Source organism: Sphaeramia orbicularis, chromosome 22 (genome assembly GCF_902148855.1).
Source record: "Sphaeramia orbicularis chromosome 22, fSphaOr1.1, whole genome shotgun sequence".
NCBI classification, from domain to species: domain Eukaryota; kingdom Metazoa; phylum Chordata; class Actinopteri; order Kurtiformes; family Apogonidae; genus Sphaeramia; species Sphaeramia orbicularis.
The window spans coordinates 54,015,518-54,036,392 of NC_043978.1; the positions used below are offsets into that span (position 1 = coordinate 54,015,518).

The following is a 20,875-nucleotide window of genomic DNA, read 5'->3' on the forward strand; positions in this document are numbered from 1 at the left end:
CTCGGCAGTTCAGGCCTCAGCAGTTGTATTGTGCTGTAACTAAACACAGACAGAGTAAGACACTGATTTATAGATAGAGTAATAGGATTAGCATGCATAGTGTGGTCGCTTAAAGGGTCCAGACAGTATTCAGGTCACATGTATGACTGCTCAAGATGAATCAAGCATACTAAAGGTCTTGTCTTGGCTCCAAAAATATCACTGAGGACACAGCGTAAACCTCGGTCATGTAGTTATTTATGGTTTATTTGATCAGGACGGTTCAGTACATCACTGTGCTACAGCACTTTAGAGTAAGATTATATCCTTACATTAAAATGATAAATAAGAAATAAAGAAATCAACTGTGTCCTGATTAATACACAAAGGGCTGGATCTATCAAAGGTTTGCATGTATTAAAACGTGTGCAAACTCATTGCACACACAAAAAAAAAAAAAAATGTACAAACTGATGTACTAACAGTGCGCAAAAAGGGTTGGGTCTTTCAAAGGTGCAAAATAATGCGTCTGCATCCAGTTAGTACATTTGACAGAATATGTAATATGGGGTGTTTACACGCAGTTGTGCGTGTGCTGGGAGGAGAAAAGGTAAATATATTAATTTAGCACACGCAAAGTGATTTATCGAACCAGAAAGCAATTTAGCTGATAGAAAGTGTGTCTATATTTAACACGTCTGAAAGGAGGAGCAGACGGGTTGGATGTGTACTTACCCACACATGGCTGCGGCTAGGAGACAAAGAAATGATGAAACAGATGCAGAGAATGCATTTTTCACCATCCTGTTAACATTTTTGGAGAGACAGAAGAAAAAATAATGGAGACATATGCCCCCCCCCCCCCCCCCAGCCCGGCTCCATCCCAGCCATGTGCCGTTGTGTCCTTGGGTAAGAAGCTTCACCCTCCAGCCTCACTCACACAGGTGGATGAATGTTTGGTGGTGCTTAGACAGGTCATTTGGCATCGACTGGCAGTGAATAATTCAGTGTAAAGGGCTTTAAGTACCTAGAAAAGCGCAATACAAACCTAATCTAATATTATTAGCCTATTATTATTATTACTATTATTATTTGTGATACGCTAAGTACAAAGGCTGAACCCAAAAGCACGACCACAAGTACCCAGTAAGGTTTAGTGTTTTTATTAAACACTTTCACAGGAAATAAGGTACAACACAGAGATAATATAATTTCTGTGGAGCCTCTGGTTCCGGGGATAAACGTCTGGGCTGCGGGTGGATACAGCAGACGACCGGCTTGGCCGAGCCGGGAAAACCCCAACGGACTCCCCACTAGGGACAGACAGAGGGTGGTCAAAAAACAAGCCAGGTCATACACGGAAAGGCAGTCATACAAGCGACGGTACATGGGGGACGAGCAAACTCACGGTAGTAATCCAGGCGGAGGTCGAAGCACAGGTTATCGTCGGAGGCTGAGGTAATAAAGGGAGCAGGCAGAGACGAAGTCGGGTACGAACCAGGTCGGGAACAGGCAGGCAGGAAAAGGTCAGGCTGAATCGAAGGTCGAGGGACGAAAACAGGTCAAACACGGCAGACGAACAAACAGGATCCAAGAAACGCTGGTAAGTGAATACAACGAGTTGTAGAGCACAAACTGGCAAAGGAACAGGGGAAAACACAGGGTTTAAATACACAAGAGGGCGGGAAGACAATGAGACACAGGTGGAAATAATCAGGGAGGAGCAAGGTAATCAGGTGAAAGGTAAACACAAAAGGAAGTAAAGACACCAGACAAGACACATGAGGGAAAAACTACAAAATAAAACAGGAAGTGGCACACAAGACAGACAAAACATACAAGAGTCCAGTACTGATATGACATTATTATTATTATTATTATTATTGTTGTTGTTGTTGTTGTTGTTGTTGTTGTTGTTGTTGTTGTTGTTATTATTAACCCTCTGGTATCCCATCCAGTAAGGCCATTACTAAACACCAAGTGTGCATTTTTGTCACACTTGTGGAATAATGTCAAAAAAATTTTCATACAGTTTGTTTTTAATTCTTTTACACTTTTTTCTATTTCATCAACTTGAGCCGTAAATAAAAATACCAAATACTCAACAATTGTCACATTTTTTAACCCTTTAAATGCCATGTTTGTAATGTAAACAAACCATTTTTTTAGATGCAAAAAACAAAAACAAAAAATTTTTTTTTCAATATACTACATAAAAAGTGGATCACTTATTATTTGATTTTTTCATCCTGGCATATGTCAATGATTAACAGCAACATCGGTTAATTTGCATTATTATTCTTGGTGCTAGGTCAAATGTTCAAAAATACTAGCATCTGTCACCAAGTGTGCCAAAATGTCACACCTATAAATCTAACTATTAAATATTATATATGGATTTATTTTTCTGTTCTAATCTGATTTTATTTTTGTAAATCCAGCTCAGTCCTAATCATACAGATCAAATGTTAGAAATAGTGCGTTTTATGCACACTTGGCAGACAGACACTAGTCTGGTCATTTTCTTTTGTTTACAATGTGCACATTTGAGTTGGTGGACAGAATTTTAAAGATCATGCAAAAATGAACAACTTTTGAATTCTAACCTTATTTAAATTGTGAAAAATAATATGAAGTTTTTAAAACGAAGTGCAAAGTGTGCCTAAAAAGCGCACCCAGATACCAGAGGGTTAAGGAATTAAATCTTTAAATTAAATGTAAAAACTAGATGAGTGTACAAGGGTGTGACTCCAAAAGTATTCTGTGCCAGAACAGAGCTTCTGTGGCTCTAATAACACACCCTGCTTTTTGTGCCCTGACCTCAGTGCTCGTGCTTAAATTTATGACCACAGGCCAAGTTTCGTACCGACAGCTCCAACCTTCTGTGTGAACACTCGAAGCGTTGGCTTGGCCACACTTTAATCTTCCATCCAGCCACTGTTGACTTTTGACCTCCAAATGAGATGAGGGAGCTATTTCAGGTGTTTGCAGGCTTCTTCTGACCACCACTTCACACATATGTTCAGCCTTTTGACCTCTGCACTCTATATTCACCTTAAGTGCTCACTTTCCATTTTTGTTTCTTGAGTGAAGGACAAATGTTGTTGGCTCATCTCTCATCTCTTGTTCACGCTTCATAAAACTTTTAATACATAATAGAGGTTGCTGACCTCCACCCACGCCTCCCCAGAGCTTCCTCCAAACTTATAATAAGTGTTGATCCTGCTGCAAGGAAGAGTTCAAATGTTGTGAGCCGTGGATTCGGGGAATTTACACACTCATTATGAATGTGACGAGAAAGCCACAAGAGGGAAAGTAACAAAGGCGAGGGGCAACAAAGATGACCAGAGGAATTCACAGGCATCCCTCAAGCCGAGTGAATCCATTAGTGTGTTTCTTCTCCTTTCAGCTGGGTCAGTGCGCTCAACACAAAGGCCATCCTGTGTTGAACTTGTGTGTGTGTGCAGGCATTTTGGTGGGATTATTGCACATAGACTCAGTTTGTGGACAAGTGGTCGGCTGAAAGAGAGGTTACCTTTAGATGTGTGCTCACAAGCCTTTGAAAGCACGAGCATGCATGCTTGCACAAAAGGTGACGTAAACTTGTGTGCACAAATCCCAGCATTCTTCTGTCGCACTGCTTTTTGACCAGCGGTAGTAGCATGACACATGCTGGCCTCTCCTCGGGGCCTCTCTGCTTACTCACAGTACGCCTCTTCACTGCGTACCCCCATTCCTAAAGAAACATTCCAGTTAAACGGTAAATAATTAAGGTTAAAAGAAATGCTCCTCTTTGTGCTACTTTCATCCACTGTTTCCTTAACTTGACTTCTTTTTGTCTTTGAATGAATGAATGAATGAATTTATTTTTGGTTTTACATCAATTATAATAAACATAAAAATAGGACCAATGGCCCTGTAGCTTACCGGCCAAATTAAAAGCTTTGGGAAATGTATCCAGATGCCATTTATTCTCACCCAGTTCTGTGTATTTATTCTATTACAGAAATAGCCCATGTTTTGGTCATATTCCAATCAGATGTCAAAAATTCAAATTCCAACTTGATATCATTGATGCTGATTTATTGGATCAATCCACTTCCTATCTGTTATGATGGGAAAATTTGTCAAAGTCACACCAAATCCAGAATCAGATCCAGATCCAAATAATTTCACTAAGTTTTGTTGACATCATCATACAGAAGCTGTAGACCAAGTTTGAAGTCAATCAGAACTGGAGTTTCGGAGAAGAAGACGATTGAAATTTTTTCCACTTAAGAGCCCGTGTTAAATTTCCACACCATTTAAATAAAAGGACGTGCAGAAATTTCATTTTGCTCAGACCTCCTGATTTACAGTATTCTGAAAGGTAATAGAGAAGTTTTGTGCAAATAAAGCTGAAACTGTCACATACTGAAGCTTTTATTATGGTTAAGTCAGCACTGAGCCAACACTGGGGAAGGTCTGCCAGAACTAGGGATGCACCCATACCGATACGTGTATCAGGTATAGGCTCCGATACTCAGTGTGTGTACTCGTATTCGTACTCGTACTTGTAAAAGTAATCTGATAAAAATGCACTGATACCACTTGCGGCCATGTGCCATTCCCAGTTCAGTGCAGAAGGTACGAGGAGGAGGAATAATGTGTGTGAGTGTGAAGAGTGTGGAGATGGAACCAAAGAAATGAGGCTGATCAAAGTAAGGCTGACTGACAGTACCGTTCAGACACACACAGATACAGACGCAGCCTTCTGTCCGTCCTCTGCGTACATTCCATCTGTTTTCCAGCTGATGGAGGATGAGTACCCAGACGGAGAATACCAGCGGGAGTACGGAGCGGTGCGGCCCACCGCCAGCGGAAGTGAAAACCAAACCTCTCACTCATTTGTCTTTTCTCTTCCTGCTGAAGCTAAACTTTTAAACCTTACAGAGAAAACGCTGTAACATTAGTATCACAGTAGTGTTCCCTCTGTCGTCTACATGTTTGTTATTACTGACTTTCTTCTTCTTCTTCATTAAACTTTCCTCTTCTTTGTGGTATTTGTCCAGTATGGTTAATTCAGAGTGGCGCCCCCTGGTGGATTAACTGACAAACGCTCATTCCAACACATTAAATGTCAGTAGCAGCACTTTGTTCCAGTCAGACTAATGACAACGACAATAAAGCACATTTACAAAAGGAACGAACAACTGGAATGGGATTATTAAGGACTAGTATTGGTACTCAGTATCGGCAAGTACTCAAATGTAAGTACTCGTACTCATATTCGGTCTGAAAAAAAGTGGTATCGGTGCATCCCTAGCCAGAACCATTACCACTCTGGAATATGGGGAAAAAAACACTCTTGCCTGTCTGTATTTCTTTAAATCAATCATGATCATTTTACACAGTGTTGGTCAAATTTTTGGCATGTGTGTAGATAAAGGCCTGGCATTACAAATACCTAAAGAACCAAGTATGCCTTGGTAGCCTGTAAAACAGTAGCCACTATAAAGCCACTGACACCTCAAGCATCCCACAAAGAAATGTTTGAGCGAGGCTGGAAACTGTAGTAACTTCTTTTGTTTCCATCCTAGATGCAGGAGCTGGAGCAGAGGGTGACGGAGGCGGACCAACGGGCTGAAAACGCTGAGAAACAGGTAGAGGGGCTGCTCCCATCCAGTTCAGAGGAGTTTGGGAAAGATTTCAGGCAAATAACACTTAGACTTTGTGTTTTGTTTCTACAGATATGGCTATTAAACTTACTTTGTATGAACAGGGTCCAGAATCCTATAACTGTGTTTGTAATATGTCTTAAATAGTTTAGGTTTAGGAAGACTGCTGTACAAGGAAAAACATGAAGTTGACCAGCGATGAACCAGAAAAAAGCTGATCACATTTTTAATATCGATTAAAGTGTGACACATACTGAGTACTAGTAATGTTGTATCAGTGTTTATTCACAAAGGGTCTGGTCCCAGGGTGATCCAGTATGAAATAAATAGAGACCAGAATTATTGTCTCTCTTAGAAATCAGAACTGTTTTTCTATGAGACTGTAAACTGTTTTAAACTATTTCTACTAAATACTGGGAAATTTAACATGGGGGATCTAAGGATAGACTAATCTTTTATTTTTTTTAAATTTACTTTTTATTTTGTTTTTGGCATATGTCACTGATTAACTCCAACACTGGTTAATTTGCATTATTATTTTTGGTGCTATGTCAAATGTTCAAAAATACTAGCATCTGTCACCAAGTGTGCGTAAAATGCACACCTATAAATCAACCTATTAAATATTATATATTGATTTATTTTTCTGCTCTAATTTGATTTTATTTTTGTAAATCCAGCTCAGTCCTAATCATACAGATCAAATGTTAGAAATAGTGCGTTTTATGCACACTTGGCAGACAGATGCTAGTCTGGTCATTTTCTTTTGTTTACAACGTGCACATTTGAGTTGGTGGACAGAATTTTCAAGATCATGCACAAATGAACAACTTTTGAATTCTAATCTTATTTAAACTGTGAAAAATAATGTGAAGTTTTTTAACACAAAGTGCTAAGTGTGCCTAAAAGGCGCACCCAGATACCAGAGGGTTAAAGAGTTTTGTTTTGTTTTGTTTTTTTCCTGCACCATAGCTGGCAAAAAAGTATCCTCAGTGTTTTCTTCATGGCCTTGTCTGTTGCCTGTCAAAACTAATTGAATGTTTCAAATGTGGAATGTCTTGTTTTAGGTTGTCCTTGTGTATTCATTATTTTAATTATGTATTTCAGATCCATGTCATGGAAGAAAAACTGAAATCCGCAAACATACAAACCAGCGAATCAGAGAGCTCTTTGTACAGAAAATATCAAGACCTGACCAGTCAGATTCAAGAAAAAGATGCAGTGATAAAGAGATTAGAGATGCAGCTGGAAAAACAGGTATGGATGGAGTTACCAGATAAAGAACACAAATGTCCATTTATGTTCATGACATGTAGCTTGAAATAATCCACAAACTATGTGTTCTCTGACTACAGATCTTAGTCAGAGCCCAGGAGGCAAAAATTATTGAGGAGAAGGCTGCCAAGATTAAAGACTGGGTCACCTTTAAGCTTCGAGAGGTAAGCTCAGACATGTACAGATACAGCCCAGACTGGAAACCCTCCATCTGCTCACACACACCATCTACATCTGCCACACAGGCTCAGGACTGAGCTTTTTACTTTAGAAATCTTCTATATTCTGATTGCACACATTCAGAGATTTTGTTTGTTTTCAGATGTTTGTTTACATCCACTTCAGAAACGTGAGAATCGAAAACCCTGGTTTAGACGCTCCAGTCCGTTGTCGGATTTCTTTCAGAGTTTGTTCTATTAGTACCAGATAATTTTCCAAACATCCCCTCATGACCTCAAATTAACAAAAGTGTAGCATTTTGTTGTCATAAAACAGTGTGTCAATCATCACAATAGTGTGTGATTGCTCCTAGTGGCTCTAAAGTCTCTGCTGTGTGTGCTCTGTTGCAGATGGAACAGGAGAACCAGCAGTTAAAACTGGCCAACCTGAAGCAGACAGAACAGATAATACTGCTGCAGGACAAACTCCAAGGTCAGTACTGCTGTTGATACTGCACGGCAAGTCTAAGAGAACAGAACTGAGTCAAATAGTGTTCATTCATATTTAGGTTTCTTTCATGTGATAAGCTACTTTGTCCCACAGTGAGATGTTAGCGGTCATTTTAGTTTTAAAGGTTTTGTTTTTTGTCATGTACTGAACATTAATTGTGTCATTTGAACATTTCTTGCTGTAAGTCATGGACAGGTACTCGTTAGTAAAATGTCATGTAGCCAGCCTGGCGAGCTCGTTGGTAGAGCAGTGGTTTCCAGCCTTTTTAGGCTCCTGACCCCATTTTTATATCACAAATTCCAGGTGACCCCAGACATTCAAAACAGAGACATTTTATTTGCTAAAATCAATTTGTTTTTGATCGTGTAGTAATTGCTATAATATGTTGCAAATAAATGTTAATTTCAGGCAACATTTAGGCTATATAATGTACATTTTTATTAGTAAGTTTTAATTTTTTAATTTCTTTTTATAAATTATTAGAAATTTCAGGCAACCCCAGACATTCAAAACAGAGACATTTTATTTGGCTAAAATTAATTTGTTTTGGATCATGTAATAGTTTGCTATAATATGTTGCAAATACGTTTTAATTTTAGACAACATTTAGGCTATATAATGTACATTTTTTATCAGTAAGTTTTAATTTTTTTATCAATTACTAGAAATTTCAGGCGACTCCATTTGAAATTCAGGCGACCCCACGTGGGGTCCTGACCCCAAGGTTGAAAAACACTGCGGTGGAGCATGAGACTCTTAATTTCAGGGTCGTGGGTTTGAGCCCCACGTTAGGCAAGGAACTTTTTGACCCCTCCAGGGAAGTGAACAGTGTGATCCAAATCATTATCAAAGCATATAAGGAAAGTAAATCAAGAATAATTTCAACTATCTATCGTGGGTTCACCTCACGTGACAAAAACTCAACCAATTATATAAAAGAAGAATGGGAGAAGGAGCTAAATGTTGAAATTCCAGATACTGACTGGTTTAATATGTGGAAGATACACCAAACATCCACTAGTTCACAGATCTGGAGGGAGTTTTCTTGGAAAAATCTGGTGTGTTTCTTTGTTACACCTCAGAAGAAATGTCAGCAGTTAAACAGACAGCAGACATGTTGGAGGGAAGGTGGAGAATTGGATGTAGATCACACATGTTTTAGGAAATGTGATAAAATAACTGTGTTTTGGGAAACGGTGTGTGAGTACTAAAACAAATAATGGGGTGTGAAATTCCACTGTGCTGTGATGTTCTGTATTTGTGGAACTGATCTGATGGAAATGTAGCAGGAAACGACATGGGTTAAGGTACTTTTAGTGGCTGCAAAAAAACTATTACAAGGAACTGGGGAAGGACAGAAGCACCAACACAGGAGCAGAGGACTGAAATTATTGATGGAATATATAGAATGGAAAGGGTGACTCACAGACTGCAACAACAGGAAGCACAAAAAGTGGAATAAATGGACTGTTTACAGAGATAAGAAGGATGGAAAGAATGGATAGGGCTGTGCTGAGGAATGTGTGATGCGACCGAGCAATGTTGGTTTGTTCTTTTTTCATTTTTTGTTCTTTTGTCAGAAATGTGTGAATTTCAGTAAAAACTTAAGTGACAAAAAAAAAAAAAGTGGTGTAGCCATGTAGGTTGGGAATGTATTTATTAAGGCCATGTTCCCAGAGCTCCAGTGGAAAACAGACTGAGTGGCTGACCTTGTCTTTCACTGTAGCCCTCTTAGACAAACCTGCACCACCTGGATCTCCTGCCGCCTCCCCTCTAATGGACACCCACCTGGTGCCCATCAGCCCTCTGTTTCCTCCCAGCAGCCCCGGCACTCCGCCTGCCCAGGACGACAGCTGGAGACAGCCTGGTACCCGTGGAGCCCTCTGTGTTATCAAACAGTCACTAACAGGTGGGTCACTTTTACAGCTGACTGTGGGACTGGTAGCAGCAAGTGTTTGAGACCCAGGTTTAAATCCAAATGAACCCTTTCATGCATAAATTATGAGAACCTTAGTCGAGATTTTTTTCCTGAGTGTTTGTATTCCTCTTTAGGCATGAAAAAATAGTGCAATTAATTTTGTTATTGAACCCATTTTTTATGAAGGTAGATTTGTTTCTTTATTGCTCTAACCATAAAAAAATATTTTCAATAATAAAAAAAATTTGCAATAAAAAAACCTTTTCAATCAAAGAAAAAAAAGTGTTGAATGCAAAAAAAATTATTTAAGATCCCAAAAATTGCATTTGAACACTTTTTTGTTTGATTGAAAAGTGTTGTTTTTTGGTTTTTTTTGAGTGAAGTGAATTTTTTTTTTTTTGGTTGAAAATATTTGTTTTTGGTTTGTACTTGTAGCATAGTAATTGTTCTGTGGTTCATTCCACTACTAGAAAACAAAGTCAAATAAAGCAAGTTTGGGTGATTTAACTGGCAAAATATTCAATAAAATAATCAAAAATTTAATTAAAAATAACAAAATAAGATGAATGCAAAAAATATTTAAGATCCAAAAAATTGCATTTGAACACTTTTTTTCTTTAATTGAGTAAGGTTTTTTTCTTGAAGTTATTTTTTTAATAGAATTATTTTTATTGCGGAAAAAAAAAAAAAAATAAATAAATAAATATGTATGTATATATATATATATATATATAATTTATTTATTTATTTATTTATTTGGTTGAAGCTATAAAGAAACAAATCTACCTTCATAATTTTTCATGGAGTTCTAAGAATGTCCATTCCGCTGGACACTGTGTGTTTAATTTTTGGAGCAAAGAATGCAAATATCAGAAAGTGAAATACTGTGTGAAAACTATCAAATCAAAACATTTTTAATGCAGCTAATCTGATGTTTTCTCACATTTTATCATATTCCCAGTTTTTATTAGCAATTGATTTACACTCAAGCATGTTAGTGCAGATCAGGTTTAGCAAGAACAGCAAAGTTACAGTAATGGTCTGAATGTCAGTGTATTATTATGGGATGGTGCATAAGCGTCCACTGTGTTGGCTGATATGGAACTAAAACAACAAAACCCATGAATATACAAGAGAACAGCTGGAGAAGAACTGTCCACTGGAGTGACCACTGGAGTGACCACTGTGCATGAAAGGGTTAACTCTTTCATGCATGAATTATGAGAGCCTTAATCAAGATTTTTTTCCTGAGTGTTTTTATTCCTCTTTAGGCATGAAAAAAACATGTCTAAAGAAAATTGTCTTCTGAACCTATTTTTCATGAAGCTGCAAAAATGTCCGCTCAGCTGGACACCATGTGTTTAATTTTTGAAGCAAATAAACATGTATTTACTGATCTACTGTGTGAAAACTATGAAATAAAAACATTTTTAATGCTTATTGTAGGTAATTCATTTCTCAGACAGGGGGAGGTGTTTGTTTACTTGCTTTACTAGTTTGTCTGATAAATGAATTACCAACAATAATTACAGTATATGTGGAAGACAGTATGAACCTTTAGCAGACATTTTTAATGCTGCTAATCTGATGTTTTCTCACATTTTAACACTAATACCAGTCATTACTCAATTCATGGAGATATAATGCAAAAAAAACCAACAACTTCTCTTTAAAAAAAACTGTTAATTACAGACTAATAACAATAAAAGAACTTGATTTACACTTAAACATGTTCCTCTAGATCAGGTTTATCTAGAACAGTAAAGTTACAGTAATGGTCTGAATGTCAGTGATGATGCATAAGCGGCTTAAAAAATGCATAAAAGGTTCCCATCAGACTCAACTGTTCACCAGCCTGACTGTTTCCTGTCCTGTGATCAATTTAATAACTGTGTGTAGGCTAAATTCAAACACACTGTCTGTCCTTTCCCAGACTGCAAAAGGAGTCCGGATCAGCCCAGTAAAGGGACTGGCCTTGGAGACCTCACAGCCCATGATGTGCTTTCTCAGCCTTCGTCCTGCGGTGGTCCGGACGTCCCAGTCGCCCCAGACGGTTCAACAGGATGCTCCGACAGGGACAACTCCTCAGATGAGCTCAACAGCAAGTTCCGCTCTCAGTGCCTCCACTCCTCCTCATCCTCATCCTCTTCATCCTCAGCCTATGAGATGGCCCATGGACCCAGTTCTCCAGAGCCCCCCATCAGAATACCTAAAAGCCCACTTCTGTCTCGCTCTCCTTCGACCAACAATCCCTTTCCAAATGCCTCTCAGACTCCGGTTCACCAGTCAGGCACCAGCATGACCTTACCCAAGGTAAGGACTCCGCTCACCCCTAGAGACAGCATCCAGCTGGTCAAGAAACACTACAGCCAGCCGCAGCCCAGCCTGGACAGACTGCACCAGCTCAACGTCAGCATTGACATCATGACCTCATCCTCCACTTCCTCCACCCTCAAGAGCACAGGGACTGCCACGTCCCCCTTCTCCCAGGTTGTTGAAGAAACAGACATTGACGACGGACTTTCTGACAGCATGGACGGGGTGGTGGAGGGGCCAGGATTAGAGGAGCCGTGCCCAGATGGGGTCTCCTTCGTAGGACTTGCAGAAGAGCTGGAGCGCTTGGATCCAGAGGTTTTGAAGCCACCGACTCCACCCTTACATCGTTTTCCTTCATGGGTATAAAAGACCATAATCATGAACCTAGCTTCTACATGCTCTGTTACAGGCTGTTATCATGGATGTAGGTCACTGATAAAGTTGGAGAAGGTGTTCAGTTTTAATGGTACAATGTTACAACCCATTCAGAACCTGCAGGGAAAAAAGCATGAATACATGTAGCCTACATTTCCTCACATATGTTACATGTTCATTCATTCATTCATTTGTTTGTTTATTTCGAGCATTTACAGAATACGTGCAAATTCAAAATAAAAAAAAAAAAAACATTCATCTATACTTGAAAAGGAGTGGGAAGAAGAAAAAACTTATTTAATCCCACCCCCATTCTCATCATCAAATAACTGAACATAACAACATTTTAAAAACTCACTCCTGTCCTTTGACTTCAAGCCACAAAATAGAACAAAATAGAACAAAATCGGCCTAAACCAAATTAGATTGAACTCATTTGACAGTATTTACATTACAGAACCAAAATATGTGTAAAAAAAATAGAAACAAAGTGCATTCCTGGTGGTGTTACCGTGGCAACAGTTAACTGTCAACTTACATGATAATAATTACAGACCAACAATGGTAAAAACAAAAAACTGCAGTAGCACAAGTGGTAAAAAACAGCAATAATTACAGACCTGCAATGATAAGAAAAAACCCCCCAAAAAACTCCACTAGCACTAATGGTAAAGAACAGCACATCCCAGCCAAGGTCAGAACAACAGCAGAAGGTAAAGGACAACACAGACCAACTAGATGAGGAACAACACACACACATGAACATTTAAGACAGAATATAGATGGAACATCAGTATTCAGACCCTCCATCTTCATACTGGGACCAGACCACCTGTTTATAGACCAGTTTAAATTGGTGGATATTTGGGCGTTGCTTGTGTTGGATGTCCAGACTGTTCCACAGTTTCACTCCACATACAGACACACAAAAACGTTTACGAGTGGTTCCAAATTTGGGTAATGCCAAATCTCCAGAACCTCTCAAATTAATTATGAGTACTCTCCTGAATATGTTACTTGTTATAAAGTGATAGCTAAGGATGTGTTCTTGAAATATCCCAAAAGTGTATGAAAAAAGTGTCTTTATTTAATATGTAAGTAACACATGACATCTGTGTCTGCAGGAGAGTCGGATCTACGCTGTGGCCAAGTCAGGAATGAGAGTCTCAGAAGCCGGTCCTGGAGCCAGAGCGCCTGGACAAGGTGAAGCTCCTGCTGTTGTTGGCCCTGACAACCACATTTCTGCTGTTCCAGGCCATCAGTGTCAGAACATCCTCCCTGTAACGCAGTGAGGAACACATGAAAACTCCTCCTGTGTGTGCGTTTCTGTGTTAGTGTGTCATGAGCGTGGGTGGTGGTGCGTGTGGTTTGGGAGGTGAGTCAAAGCTGTGAAGTGACATGTCATTCAGCTGATTCCAGAGCTGCTGCTGCTGCTGGGGCTTGACTGTGCTCTGTTTGGATCTGTCCCATCTGTCAGTGCTGCCCTTTGATGTCACTTCCTCTGGCCTGAAGCCCCACACACCTGTGCAGGTGTGGGCTGCTTCCATCGCCACACTGTTTTTTTTAAAGAGCCAGGCAAGAACACAGAGGGCTGAGGGAGGGCTGAGCAGAGGGTACTTTTTAATCAGCTACAATGAAAGGACGTGGTTTGGGTGTAATTACTGCTGTGATTTTTGCCCCGACATCACCTATTTTGTCAGGATGCAGACAGGGAGGTTTGACAGAACTCTGGAAATGTAATTTCCTGACTGCCAGGTTCATGGAGCCGACTGCCATCCAGCTGTTGTGGATTAAGTCAGAGCTTGCTCAGCTTTTCTTTTTTTTTTTTTCTTTTTTTTTTTAACCTTTTCATGCATAGTGGTCACTACAGTGGACAGCTATTCAAAGATGTTCTCTTATATATTCATGGATTTTGTGGACGCTTATGCATCATCTCATGCACTGACATTCAGACCATTACTGTAACTTTGCTGTTCTTCATAAACCTGATCTGCACTAACATGTTTGAGTGGAAATCAGTTGCATGTTATAGTTAATAGACTGTAAGTAACCATTTTTCTTAAACAAAAAGTTTTTTTTTTTTCATATTATCTCCATAAAGTGAATAATAACTAATATTAGAGTATGTTAAAATGTGACAAAACATCAGATTAGCAGCATTAAAAAAAATTATTTCATACTTTTAAGTCAGTATATCAGTAAATACATGTTTCTTTGCTTCAAAAATGAAATGCATGGTGTCCAGCTGAGGGGATATTTTTGCAACTCCATGAAAAATAGGTTCATAAAAATTTTTTCAATTGCAATGTTTTGGTTTTTTTTTTCATGCCTAAAGAGGAATAAAAACACTCAGGAAAAATAACTTGATTAGGGTCAAAACACGGTATTCAAAATCTCTCTGATGGGACATTTTAGAGACAATTTGACCCACATTTTCACTTTTAAATTCATTTTTGCTTTAGTTGGACCATAAGGGATCATCCAAAACAAGGAGCTACTTTATATTAAAATAAATGTTGGAACGGCGATCAATTAAAATTCACTCTCTGACGGGACATTACTGTGTTTGGACTCATTAAGGTTCTCATAATTAATGCATGAAAGGGTTAATAAACAATTGGTCATTTTTATCCTGCAGGATCCAACTTACCGCAGTATCCAGCAGCAGGTCCATTCACTCAGCTGATCTATAAAAACATTAGTGTTCCCGTCTATACCACACTTAAAGGGGTAAGTGAATATCCTTAACTCAGCAGCTTTTTCATTTAAACCTTTTCTAAAACTCAAACCAGTTGTTCCATGTGCTTTTCACTTTCAGAAAGCCACTCAGATCAGCAGTGCACCGCTGCCAGATGATGACTCTGGGTCTGAGGATGACAGCAGCTCCCTGGCCAGTTTACGCACTTCCATCCTGAGTCCAGACAAGAAGGGCAGTGTCCCCGGAAGCCCACGAGCTGTGAAGAGAGGTGAGGTTTCACAATACAGGACAGGGACTGTAATGCACACAGGCACACTGAGGAGAAGAGCGTTGACAGTGCTGCTCTTAGATTCCTCCTTCAGACCTGAACATCTTTTACCAGAAGTACCAATTCTCTTTGTCTCCATTAGGGATCATCAGTTTTGCTTATCGATCCGATTCCTTATCGATTCTCTTATCGATTCTCATTGGCTGAGGGAATAAAACAGTACAAACGGGTGTGTTTGCATTAACTGTCTTTTATATTTCCATCTACACAGAAAATAGAACATATACGGTATGGACAAATAATACGAACAGATGACACCGGGCCCGGTTTGGGGGGGGGGGGGGGGGGGGTGGGGGGGGGGGGGGGCTACAGTGAAAGTGAAACTACAGACTCTTTACTAATTCCTCTATTGCTGCATTTCCACTACGTCGAACCAGTTCGACTCTGCTCGTCTCCTGTTGTTGTGCACCTCATTTCCTTTCCCCTTCCTTCAGAAACTTGAATTTGAGGGGGTACGACGTTTGTTGCCCACACCAGAACCAGAACTGGGCCCAGATGACGGCCTGGTGTTCACTCTGCTGCTAGATTCACAAGCACCGCTGAGTAGCAAGTGAAATACGTGACATTCCTGTAGATGAATCCCATGTGGACAAAGGTTTGAACAGACTGGAGGGATTTCACCTTTAGAAGAAATGGAAGCTTTGACAGAGTTCAACTGGACCTGGTGTGGTCTGTTTGGACCTGGTGTGGTCTGTTTGGACCTGGTGGGGTCTGTTTGGACCTGGTGTGGTCTGTTTGGACCTGGTGGGGTCTGTTTGGACCTGGTGTGGTCTGTTTGGACCTGGTGTGGTCTGTTTAGACCTGGTGTGGTCTGTTTGGACCTGGTGTGGTCTGTTTGGACCTGGTGTGGTCTGTTTGGACCGTTTCTGCCTCAACACCATGTTGTCTACGTTCTGACTAAAACAATGCAGCGTACGTGTGATGTCATCGCGCATGCACAACGAAGGCAGAATCGATAAGCAGAATCGTTAAGCAGGCAGGCAAACGATTCTGAGGAATCGAGCTACTGGGATCCGGTTCTCAAAAAGAACCGGTTCTCGATTCCCATCCCTAGTCCTCATCCTACTTAAAAGCAGGTAATGCTTCAGTTTATCCCATAATAATATCAATGAAAATTGGCTTGTATGAAAAATATCCATTCTAAAATCACAGAGAAGGAGTTTTTTCTCCCTCCAGATGGTATGCAGTTGCAACATGTTGCATAGTAAGAAGGGAAAGTGCCAGGACAGACTGGAAATCATTCACTGTAATACAAGTAGATATTGCACTAAACTCCCACTGCCTAAACTGACATTTAAAACTAAGAGTCATACAAAATAACTCTTTCAGTGCTGATGACGTCTAATAATATGTGTATATTCTGTCTGATCCAACTGCTGACTTTATCCTTGAACTTGTGTCTTGTATTTGTGCTGGGCTTCAGGTGTGTCCATGTCCTCCATCAGCTCAGAGAGTGACTACGCCATTCCTCCAGATGCCTATTCCCTGGACAGTGACTACTCTGAACCAGAACACAAAGTCCAGCGCACTTCGTCTTACTCCTGTGAGAGCACAGGACCTGTACGTATAGTCCTCTTTTCAGCCAAAAATCCCCTCCAAGACCTTATTTTTCAACCACTTTATTACTAGAATTACGCACTGAAGGAGTGCAAAAATGTAGATTCACTAAAGCAGGGCTGTCAGACTCATGTTAGTTCAGTTGGCCAGTGTGCATGAAAGGGTTAATGAGCATCTACAGCAGTTGCAGCCCTAAATATGTCAGACTGTAGCAGCAGTGTTAATTTCCATCTGTAGTCCTTAGGCAGGTGACAGGAAAGACAGCTGACAAAAAGGCAAAACATCCTAAAAACCCACAGAACAACACAGTGAGGATGATCCACTGACGGTCCCAGGTTTGGTTTTCCTTCGTCCAGTGTTTCAGTTGTGATTTGAAGGAGGCAGATGACTGGGAGTCTGTTCTGTTGAGGTAAACTGTTCCAATATTCAGTTCCAGTGACTGACAGTGGAGTTTGTCCAACAGTAGTGCGCCTGCGTGGCCCCTCCCAGTCTGCTGGAGCTGTGGCCCTGGTGGCCCCTCCCACTGACAGAGCAGTGGCCCCTCCCACTGATAGAGCAGGATTGGATAAAATCTGTCAAGGGAGGAGGGGCCAGTCCATGCAAGACTTTAAATATCAGGCAAGCATTTTTAAAATTCACAAAATTATTAAAATTAAGAAATGTATATTTATCTAAAACAATGCAGTGGTGGAAATTAAATGTTTTTTTGTCAAATATTTTTATGGCTTTTTAAAAAGTGATTCTATGGGTTTAAGTGTTGTGCCGGCAGCAAGTGAGCAGGAAGTTCAACAGTATTCAAAATGAGAGAAAATCACAGAGTGTAAAAACATCTTGGCAGCATATAGGGTCAAAAAGGGTCGGACTTCTTTAAAATTTTGCACATTCAAATGTACTGCCTTCTTCAGTCGCTTTATGTGTTGTTTAAATGTTAATGTTGGGTCTAAGGTTAACCCCAGGTACTTGAACTCTTTGACTAAATCCAGTTCCACCCCTTCAAGAAAGTTGTTGGACTGTTTGAGTTCAGTTGGCTTTTTGGTGAACACCATGCAGACTGTTTTCTTTGTATTCAGCTGGAAACAGGATTCCTTGACCCAGTTCTGCACATGGGCCATGGGTCATGACCCATGTGCCACAGCTGTGAGGTGGATGGATTATCTGTGCAAAGGACAAAGGAGAAGTGCTCACTAAGGCAGATTTAGACACATTAATGAACAATATCTGAGAGAAATAGGCCTTTTGTGTCCATAGAAAAAGTTTTAGATTGTTGAGTTCAGCTCGTGAAAAATGGGAGCAAAAACAAAAGTGTTGCATTTATATTTTTGTTCAGTGTAATTTGCCTCATAGCATAATTGCCCAAGTTATTTTAACCAAAGGGTGATATCTGCTGAACTTTACTCTCCTAAAACTGCTGCTTCAATTTATGCACATATCACAATTTGGCAACAGTATGACTAAGGCAGTTATGCAATGAGGCTAATTATATGTGGGTATGTTCTTTATACTATGATGGCTCTACTGAAATTAGATTTTTTTTTTTTTTTTTAAAGTTGTAATATATCAAGTTGCCATAGTATCACAAAATATTGGATTGCAGCCGCTATGACACAGATGTCAAACATGCGTCCCGGGGGCCAAAACCGGCACGCCGAAGGTTCCAATCTGGCCCGCAAGATGAATTTACAAAGTGCAAAAAAATGCAAAAATTACCCTGAAGATATTAACAGTTAACGGCATCAAACTCAAAAATAACAGCATAATAACCAAGAAATAATGACTGCAAATGTTCTTCTTGGTTTAATGTGGAAAAAAATAATATGACATTATGCCTGTAAATCAGTGTTTTCACCTATTTTTTCTCTTTTATTTATTGCAAAGAACATTAAATACTGATCTCCTTTAACAATAAAATGCCAATAACCAGAACAAATACGAACAACCTGGAATGTCTAAAGAAAAATAAGTGTAATTTTAACAATATTTTGCCTGTTTTGTGTCTTTGTAGATCTGATCTGTAATGTACATGTACAAATCATAAGTTGAGGCAGAATATTAATAAAATTGTACTTATTTTTCTTCAGAAATTTCTGTTTTTTCCAGTTATTCACATCTTTTTTGTTTTGGATGGAAATAGTTTCATCATCTAATGTTATTTTTTGCACTAAAAACTTTGGAGTTGTCATTATTTATAGCTTATCATGTTATTATTTCACTGGTTCGGACCACTGGAGATCAAATAGGGCTGAATATGGCCCCTGAATGAAAATGAGTTTGACAGCCCTGCTCTATGAGGTGATACGTATCATGATTGTTTGTGAAATGTAAGGAGAAAGGGTTCTGCCAAAACATATTAATGTGCATTTCATGTGTTTGTTCAGGAGATGCTGGAAAAGTCTGGGTACCTACTGAAGATGGGCAGTCAGGTGAAAGCGTGGAAGCGTCGCTGGTTCATCCTGAGGAATGGAGAGATCCTCTACTACAAATCTCCTGTGAGTGTTGTGAGCCTGGAGCCTCCCAGTCTGCTTCCTTCTAAGGTTTTGCTGTCTCCACAGAAAACATTGCACAAATGTTTCTAGATTTTCTGTGTTTACGTGCGGGCAGCTGCACTGGAAGGCTCAACTGAGAGTAAAAGAAAAAAAAAAAAGTGAACCTAAAATGATTTACTGTGCTTTGATATCCATGCTCACTGTAGGTATTTCTGCTGGTCTCCCAAAGGTTTTTGGATTTGTAGTGTAGTTTCTGACAGAAATATAACTGTGTTTTTAGAGCGACGTCATCAGGAAGCCTCAGGGTCAGATCGAGCTCAACTCCTCGTGTCGTATAGTGCGTGGAGAAGGAGCCCAGACCTTTCAAGTAAGTCAACCTGAAATGGTTTGTGTTTGATTGGATTGATTAAAATGTTAATAGCACTGTAAATGTAGACAGTTATGGGGTGGGATTCTTCCAGCAGTGCATCACAGTAAGACAGTGTTTTCCAACCTTTTTTGACTCGTGACCCCATTTTAACTTCACAAATTTCTGGAAAAACAGAGACTTTTTTTTGGCTAAAATTAACTTGTTTTTGATCATGTAATAGTTTGCTATACTATGTTACAAATAAATGTTAATTTTAGATAACATTTAGGCGATGTAATGTAAATTTTTATTAGTAAGTTTAAATTTTTAAATTTCTTTTTTTTTTTTTTTTTTTTATAAATTCTTAGAAATTTCTGGTGACCCCAAACATTCAAAACAGAGAAATTTTTTTTAGCTAAAATTAATTTGTTTTTGATTGTGTAATAGTTTGCTATAATATGTTGCAAATAAACATTAATTTGCAGCAACCTTTAGACTATATAATGTAAATTTTTATGAGTAAGTTTTATTTATTTATTTTTTTTTATAAATTATTAGAAATTTTAGGTGACCCCAGACATTGAAAATGGAGACATTTTATTTGGGCTAAAATTAATTTGTTTTGGATCGTGTAATAGTTTGCTACACTATGTTGCCAAAAAATGTTAATTCTGGACCACATTTAGACTATATAATGTTAATTTTTATTTGTAAGTTTTAATTTTTTTTTTTTTAATAAATTCTTAGAAATTTCAGGCAACCCCAGACATTCAAAACAGAGACATTTTATTTGGCTAAAATTAACTTGTTTTTGATCGTGTAATAGTTTGCTACACTATGTTGCAAATAAACATTAATTTTAGGCAACATTTAGGCTATATAATATAATTTTTTTTCAGTAAGTTTTAATTTTTTATCAATGGCTAGAAATTTCAGGCGACCCCATTTGAATTCCAGGCGACCCCACATGGGGTCCAGACCCCAGGGTTGAAAAACACTGCAGTCAGGCTTAATGCTGCATACCAGAGAAGCAGCTTAAAGATGACATCAGGTGTAGCAGTGGCTTGGAATGTTTTTCTGGCTCTGTGGAGGCTGATTCTGATCTCCTCTGATGTGATGATGCTATCTCACTGAACTGGGCTTTGCATTTTTCCTCCATATTCCTTCCTTTTCGTCTGATCAGTTGATTACGGAGAAGAAGACTTTCTATCTGACCGCTGATTCACCAAACATTCTGGAAGAGTGGATCAGGGTTTTGCAGAACATACTTA

At 39.2% G+C, this 20,875-nt stretch overlaps 1 protein-coding gene across 1 annotated transcript in view; it reads left to right on the plus strand.

The window, feature by feature from the left end:
- The window catches only part of plekhh1 (pleckstrin homology domain containing, family H (with MyTH4 domain) member 1), an 85,905-nt gene that overhangs the window by 30,084 nt on the left and 34,946 nt on the right, over window positions 1-20,875 (plus strand). Inside the window, exons 3-15 of the mRNA XM_030127555.1 lie at window positions 5,559-5,621; window positions 6,744-6,893; window positions 6,992-7,075; window positions 7,481-7,562; window positions 9,307-9,489; window positions 11,432-12,174; window positions 13,314-13,392; window positions 14,828-14,919; window positions 15,008-15,155; window positions 16,639-16,775; window positions 19,148-19,258; window positions 19,536-19,622; window positions 20,788-20,875. The exon at window positions 20,788-20,875 is cut by the window's right edge and continues 71 nt beyond it. Coding sequence (XP_029983415.1) covers window positions 5,559-5,621; window positions 6,744-6,893; window positions 6,992-7,075; window positions 7,481-7,562; window positions 9,307-9,489; window positions 11,432-12,174; window positions 13,314-13,392; window positions 14,828-14,919; window positions 15,008-15,155; window positions 16,639-16,775; window positions 19,148-19,258; window positions 19,536-19,622; window positions 20,788-20,875 — 2,047 coding nt within the window. The remainder of the gene's footprint in view (window positions 1-5,558; window positions 5,622-6,743; window positions 6,894-6,991; window positions 7,076-7,480; window positions 7,563-9,306; window positions 9,490-11,431; window positions 12,175-13,313; window positions 13,393-14,827; window positions 14,920-15,007; window positions 15,156-16,638; window positions 16,776-19,147; window positions 19,259-19,535; window positions 19,623-20,787) is intronic.